Source organism: Camelus ferus, chromosome 21, assembly GCF_009834535.1.
Source record: "Camelus ferus isolate YT-003-E chromosome 21, BCGSAC_Cfer_1.0, whole genome shotgun sequence".
NCBI classification, from domain to species: Eukaryota; Metazoa; Chordata; class Mammalia; order Artiodactyla; family Camelidae; genus Camelus; species Camelus ferus.
The window spans coordinates 1,916,317-1,924,124 of NC_045716.1; the positions used below are offsets into that span (position 1 = coordinate 1,916,317).

At 44.6% G+C, this 7,808-nt stretch overlaps 1 protein-coding gene across 1 annotated transcript in view; it reads right to left on the bottom strand.

Annotated features, from left to right (window-relative positions):
* The window catches only part of LAMC2 (laminin subunit gamma 2), a 54,239-nt gene extending 47,880 nt beyond the window's left edge, over positions 1 to 6,359 (bottom strand). The window contains exon 1 of the mRNA XM_006192995.3: positions 6,181 to 6,359. Within this exon, the coding sequence (XP_006193057.2) occupies positions 6,181 to 6,259 (79 nt within the window). The 5' untranslated portion in view covers positions 6,260 to 6,359. The remainder of the gene's footprint in view (positions 1 to 6,180) is intronic.
* Between the last annotated feature and the right edge of the window lie 1,449 nt (positions 6,360 to 7,808).

Sequence of the window (7,808 nt, forward strand, 5' to 3'; positions counted from 1 at the left end):
AAGGCCACTCCGTGGGCTCACGTACACGGACGAGGCTCCTGAATAGCCAGGGTACAGATGCCCCAACTAGAGACAGAAAGAATGTTCTTGTAATAGACCAAGATTCCATCAGGTCTGAAAAATTGATTTAAATGAAAATTCTTAGTAAGAATGAGAAATAAGCCAAGGAGGAATCCTGGTAAAGAGTATTAAACTAGCGGCTGGAATCTCTCACTCACTGACTGGCTCTGGTCAAGGCCGTCACTTTCCTGTGCCTCAGCTTTCCAGTCTATAAATGAGGTCACACATGCCGGAGCCTGGCTCTGCTTTAAGCAACTGCGAGGACTGGGACAGTTTCTTTGCCTCCCTGCGTGTCATTTTCCTTACCTATAAAAGCAGAGGCTCTTACAGAGAATCCTTAAGACCCGTTATCATGAAGTTTCATGCTGCTGTAATAACAAAGTAATGAAACATGCAAATCTTTTTGTAAGAAACATCCCAGAGAAGTGCAGCTGAAGATTTGATCATTTTTTCCCCAATGTTTAAGTTAGTGCAGGAAATGATCGGGTTGCAATTTAACTACTTGCAGAATGTGAAGATCCACATTCACGCAATGAATAAAAACTAAAGCTGGAGAAGGACCCACTGGAATTCTATAAGTGGTCGACAAGCCTGAAGAAGTCCAGGATGCGAACACGTCTGTCCTGTTGGTCTCCACCTTCCTCTGATCCAGCAGGAGTCCTCACGCGGATCAGCACTGGAGGAAGAATCATTCTTTTCTTCTTTTATGACACAAGGTGGCACATGCTTGTTGGGGAGGCACATAGACATACAGTCACCCACAGACACTGGAAAGACTCAGCTTTTGGCTTTGGATATGATTCAAATATTACACCATCTACCTGGGGGTTATATTAGAACACAGCCCAGCAATGATTCAGTAATCTACTAGGTCTAATTTGTGACTGAATTAGAGTATTCCAGAATCTGTGGAGCTCCTGTCTCTATACTGGTCTGTAACAGATGATTCAAGTCTTATCCTGGCAAATTTCTCCAGGAAAAAAAAAAAAAATGTCAGTACAGTTGAGCCACTAAGGACCGAAATGGGAAAAACATTCCCAGGATTGCCTCAACATCCTAACTTCATGCTCCTGACTTTCCCACAAACATTGTACACAAATCAACATTCTTCCTCAGCTTCTTAGATCAGTGGAGCTAAGCCCATGGCTGCCACCCGATCAGGACACCCAGAATTAAAGCCGACATGGGAATTTCCAGCTTGCACTCCAATCTGTTCTACACTCCAATTTACTGTGCATACTTGAATATAAGGTGAATATAAGGTCACCTTTAAAAGTCTTTTCCAAATCTCTCATGTTACACAGCACTTTCTTAATTACCTTATTTTTCAAAAAAATTGTTTGGGGAAGACACTTAACCTGAAATGATCTCAATCAGTGTTACAGATATTTATCAGAAAGGAAGAGGCTGGAGGAGGGGATAGCCAGTGGTAGAGCATGTGCTTAACATGCACGGGTCCTGGGTTCAATCCCCAGTACCTCCGTCAAATAAATAAATAAATAGATAAATAAATAAACCAAATTACCTCTCCCTGCAAGAAGAAACACACAAACAAAAAAAAAGAGGCCAAGCCATCAGATACGATTCTCATAATTATTCTTTAGCTCACAATTGTGAGCGTTGAAAGTTGTCGTAAGTATTTAAGATGATTACGCTGCGAAGATCACAGTGTGCACTTAAAAATTTTTTTCACGTTCTGGAAATGGTGTACTTTCTAATGACAATATCAAAAGCAGATTCAAATAGAGCTGCGTCCCAAGCCACTTAGTCCGAAGTAGAGAAAAACTGTATTAAAGTGGCTTTAGGAATATTAAAGATGGAATTTGAATATAATTACTACCCAAAATATAAATGAACAGATACTTCTCAGCTATTTTATAAATTATGTGACTTTAAATATGTTTGTAATGCAATATAATGTATATGTGCAGTCAAACTATAATAATTCTACCTAATAAAACTGAAAAAGGAAAAAAAAAGCACAACCTAAAAAAAATAAATGTGTCTGTAAGACAAATTTAATATTAAATTTAATTTAATACTAAATTAAATATAAAGACATGTGACCACTGCATCTATATTGCTCAATGTTTTCATAATCGACTTGGCCAAACCTTTTTTTTTGGTGGTGTGAAGGGGAGGTCTTCCCCTGGGAAGTGCGAGGTCATCTTACACGTGGGCATGTTCTAGAGAGCAACAGAGATGCTGACTCTGCATGTGGTGAGGTCTGGTGGTGACAAAAGGCAAGAAGAAATGATGTGAAATCCAATCTTGAAATTCTAGTCTGCTTTGGGTTCCTTGTCAGAAATTCCATTTGTTTCACTGAGAAAAATTTGGGGTTCCTTTCAGCCTGAGCCAAAGGGCTCCTCATCACCTTTCTTGGACTAACCAGAGAAGCCTCTTCAAAAACTTTACCTCTTAAAACTCAGAAGACATTATTCTCACATTCAGTACTGGCGGAGCAGTTACTTATAGAATGGCAATACTGAACACATAGGGAGTGTTTACTGGACGCTGTGCAAAATGTTTCACGTGTAATAATCACAACAATTTATTACCTTCATCTTAGAGATGGGGAAACTGGGTAACACGTGGAGTAGCTTGCCTCAATCCCTTAAGTGGTAAAGGGTGGGGCCAGGATTTGAACCCAGGCAGTCTTGCTAGAGTCTGCACCCCAATCCATGAGCTACACTACTTCAGCAATTTAAATGACAGAATCTATGAGAACAGAGACCTTTTCAGGAAGGTCTTTCCAGACCTTTCCACTACCCCCACTACTACCCACAGTACTTCTTCTCCAGTATCAGGCCATGGAAGAAATTAAGTTAGTGATCTATAATAACCTTGGATTCTGAACCCACCATTCTAGACCAGCTGCTTCAAAACCTACTTGGTGCCTGAATCCAACACCAGTGCCGTCTTAGTCCGCGTTCTTTGTATATTCATATTTCTACTTGACTCCTGCACTGCTGAAACTCTCTCAGGCTAACAAAACTCACCTCTGTCTTGATGCTCCTCTATCCTCAAGGCTCATTCCCCACCTTCCCCTTCACTGTTCTTCCTTCTCCTTGTTACGTGTTGAGGTTTCTTTCACCTCTTTGTCCCAGAGTCATCTCATCTATTGTCAAGACTTTGCTTCCCACCTTTGGGCATCCAACTTTAGATTTCAAACCTTTCTTCTAAATCGAAGTTCCAGCAAATCATAGTTCCAGCTGTTTCCTGGGATGGCTGGCCATCTCCCTTTGTATCTTCAATTCAACCAGTCCCCGTGGGAATTCACTCCCTCCTCTCCAGCCACTACCCATCCTTGCTCCCAAGTCTGACCCTTCTCCTGTAGTCCTCTTTTCCTTTAATGGCATCACTGTCTAACCAACTAAACAAACTTGGACCCATCTCGGACTCCTTCTCACTCACACTTTCTCTTTCCCATTATCCCTAACACACACACACTCATTGGATCACCAGATTCTTTCCATTTTACCCTCTAAACGTCTCTGTAATCTGTTTCCTCTTTGCTATTCCACCACCATGATGAAAGCCGTTGTCATCTCCCATTTGGACTATTGCAATGGCCATTTATTTGCCTCTCATAGCTCACCTCCATCCTCAAATTCCTTAAGGTCGCTCGCTTAAGGACCTTTCTAAACATGAAACTGACCACGTCCACCCATGCTTATAAACCACCTGCAACCCATCTTTGCCTACAGGGCGCCAGCCCAACTGCATAGCCTGACATGCAAGGCTCTTCACAACCGGATTCTTGCTATATTTCTAGTCTCATTCCTACCTCCTTTCTCCAGTCACCCCCCACCCCACCAAGTGAACTATGCTGCAGACCATTGGAGCCACATGCCACATTTACACCCACTGCGAGCTCCCCAATGGGAGTCTTTATCTTTCTTAATCTCTAAGCATCCGAGTTCACTACACCTGTGCTGTTGGCATCAGACTTTTTAGAGAAATATGGTCCCAGGCATTTTAAGGCACTTTACTGTAATCTCTCATCTTTTCAACAGCCCTACAAGGTTACACGGCACTGTTGCCTCTACTTAACAAGCAAAGAGCAGACTCCAAGCAGCCGAGGAGCCTGAGTGGTTACAAATAAGGAACTAGTTAAGGGAATTGGTCAAAATTTGAAGCCAGGTCAGGCTGACTCCAAAACCTGCGCTTTAGCTAAAACCAACTCTGAGAATCTTGCTGTTTATATCCAGCACCGTAATCTCATCTGCAAGGGAACACCCGGGAAGCAACGTCATCGCTTTAGGCTCTCAGGGGTGCACAGATGCAGGTCACTTTGGAAGATGGCAAATACTGTGATTTCAGTCCAGCTTCTACTGCATCCAAGCATCCCATGAATGGAAAAGCATGTGTGCTCGACCCTAATAGCAAACTTCTCACAACTTCATTGAACCCTGAGCAAAGGCCTTTGAGGAGGCAGCCTAGTATATTAAGTGGCCTGTCTTTAAGGAAGGGGAAGGTCTGGAAGTGAGACTCAACATTGCTTCTGACTTAGTGATTTGGAGGGAATACTCAGAGCTTGTCCATCCTTGAGAATTGAGAGTCCAAGCTCTGTCCTCTTGTTATATTTTATTAAACAACTGATAGCATCCTCCGTGTTCATTTCTGTTATCTAATGCTAACACACACGTACACTCAACTATAGCCAAGGGGGAAATGGGTTCAATAAATACCCATTATGTAAAACATGTGCACCTTGTTCCCTTACTACCTTTATAATGTGGTCCCCAAAGCTCCAGGCTCAGAACCCCAGGATCAAGTGCCCGATGTATCTCTGCCTGTAGCTACATATGTAGCTTTGCACAAATCCATGCCCATGTTTTCATTTTTTAAGCCAAGGGAGTCTAGTCTTTGAATCCATAAGCAGTCCCTCTGAATTCTAATATTGGAAGACTGTTCTTTCTTTTTGGGTGTTTCTCACTAGGTTAAGGCTATTTATTCTAACTTTAAGGGAGCCCAACCTACGTGATCATTTTCACAAGTGATTTTTAAGTGGTAGTCAAAGATGATGGGTTGGAAGTTAATTCCAAGACTATTTTAGAAAAAATAAAAGGACTGTATCAACACACTCAAACCCAGGGTAAAAACATCTATGCCATTCAAATACAATTCAGGCCAGCATCACCCAGACTGCACAGTAATAAACGGGATATCTAAGGTAATTCCCTGCGCCCGTGAACCTGGTCTGAAGTTCACACATGCACATGTGTGAAGATGGCTCTTGGACCTTCTGAAATGATTACTGAAATGCCAGCAGATGCAGGAAGCCAAAATAAACATGAGAATTTGGGGTAATTATAAAGGCAAATATCACTGGCAAAACTTACATAGGCAAGATGGCATCGGTAAAACTAAGCAACTGCTAAGTAAAACTAAAGAAAACACCCGTTACATGTTCTTGCAGCTGACACACGCGTTCAGGAAACTGTTGCTACGTGCTCAGAAAGTTTTGTTTACAGCAGCTGAACCTCTCACAACGTGACAGCCACTGGGTGCCCTAGATAAGATCAAATGATCTATGACATAGGTGTGCAATAAATGCCTGTTGAATGAATATTATGTGAAAACTATAAAAAAAATGTTACGCAAAAGTAAAGCATTATTAAGACTCTCAAGGCTCAATTTTCCATCTTAAAGATGAAACGGGAATTCCAGAAGGGTTATCGAAGAGGTTCCTTTTCAGTCTTTGTGGGGTTCACGGCCACAGAAAAACACTCTCACCAAAATCTCATCAATAAAAACACACACTAGGAAAAGGATTTATATACCAACATACTACGATCTTACTGATTAAATAAACGTGCCCCTTGAGCAAAAAAAGCAATCAAGACGGAACATTTTTAAAGTAAGGAAAACTGACTTGGCACAACCTATCAGCTTCAGATTTGAAAATCAGACAGCTTTATACAGCATTAGTAAATAATAATACAATATTCCTGTAAACCAATCTCTGGGCAAGCCCCGGGTAGGGGAGGAGGAGGGAGCGCTACAGGGGTTCTCAGAGTGGGGCTCCTGGAGGTGCGTTCAGCCATCACGGTCTGCAGAGGAAGGCCAGGTCAAACAGCCCAGGGCCGCGACGTTGGCCCCTGGAAGCCGACTCACCTTGCCTCCTGGAGTCGGCCCGGGCTGCAGGCAGCAGGAGCGCGAAGCAGAGGCAGCAGCTGAGCCAGAGCGCAGGCATGGCCGGGCCGCCGCGTTCGCCGCCGCAGGGGTGCTGCGCGGGCTGCGAGCGCTCGCTCTGCGCTCCGCTGTGCCTTCCTTTTCCTTGATCAGGTGGTTTTATCGACTCTTCTACCTGACTCAGTCCTGACAGGAAGAGAGCCTGTGTTTCAGGGTGTGACTCACCTGTGAATAAGGAGGACCCAGCCCTCGGGAGGCAGACAAACACGCAGCACACACGGAGCTGTAAAAGCGCTGGCCCCGGCTGCGCCCCCACCCCAAGACGGGCGCACACCTGGCCTGGGCCAAGGGTGTGGTGCCGAGGCTGCGGCCCCGGGATCCTTCTGGAGGAATGTGCCAGATCCCCCAGAGCCCCCCTTCTCTCCCAGGGTGGTCCAGGGCAGAATCCAGAGGTAGCTAGCAGCCCACCCCCTCCTCAAACCGGGAGGCCCAGCTGCAAGTGCGCAAACTCAAAAGTAAGTCAGCAGCCCTGATCATCGGCTCTGGTCTAAAAGACATCAAGGAAAGTACGCCAGTCCAACAGTCCCAGCAGGGTCCTCTCCACTCTCCCGCCTGGGCTCAACCTCTCTCTGAAATGCAGCAGCCCTACCTCTACCTACCCACTCTACCGCTCCTCATTCCTTCCCTCACTATCACCAGGCTGGACCAAGGCTTCCTCTCCTGCATCCCCATTCCTCTCTGATCGCGGGGGCTAGCAACTCATCAAGTCACGTGTCGACTGGTGGGCCTCCCATATGAAGGCTAGGTATCACCCTGTGTCCTAGGGCAGTATCTAGCACACAGTTGGTGCTCAATTAATATCCTCTTGGACTGAATAAGAAAGAGGATCCAGATTTCAGATTCCTTTTACATCACAGAGCGTATTTCTAGGCCAACCCCTCTGGGCCCTTAGAGTATGTTCATTGAGTCCAGCTGTATCTTCCAAGTCCGTTGTCCTACGTGAGTGGGTGGCATCTAGAAAACTGAAAACTGTAGAAAACTGTAGAAATCCTACATTGTCTCCTTCCCCAGGGAGGCTGGCGGCAATAATTCAAAGAGGTGGCTGTCAGGGAGGAGGCTTTAGTGCCTATGAGAGATTTAAAAATTCCCAGGGGTTTGTGTGTGTGTGTGTGTGTATTGGTATGTACATACACACACACACATATCTACAACCTGTCTAAAACAATCACCCTTACTTTTCACCATCAAGGCCTGCAAAGGCCCCAGTAAATTATTGTTCACTGACTAAATGGATGTTCTCTAGTTAGTTCTACAGATGATTAACAACATAAGGTAACAAACAATACAAGATAGTATGTGGTTAAGTGTCAAGGGTGTAGGGAGTTCAGTTTATGCGTGTAATCAAGGCCGGGGCGGGCTGCCTGGGACAGCGAGGGATGGCTCTGTCCAGAACATGGAGCACAAAGCCAGTGAATGCCTGGGATCTGAACACAGCACCAAAGACCCACAGGGGCGAGGCAGGTTACTGCCAACTGGCCAACACTTACTCTAAAATCTCTGGCAACGAAAAATGAGGACTAGAAAGTAAACTCCAATTTTCTTACGCCAAG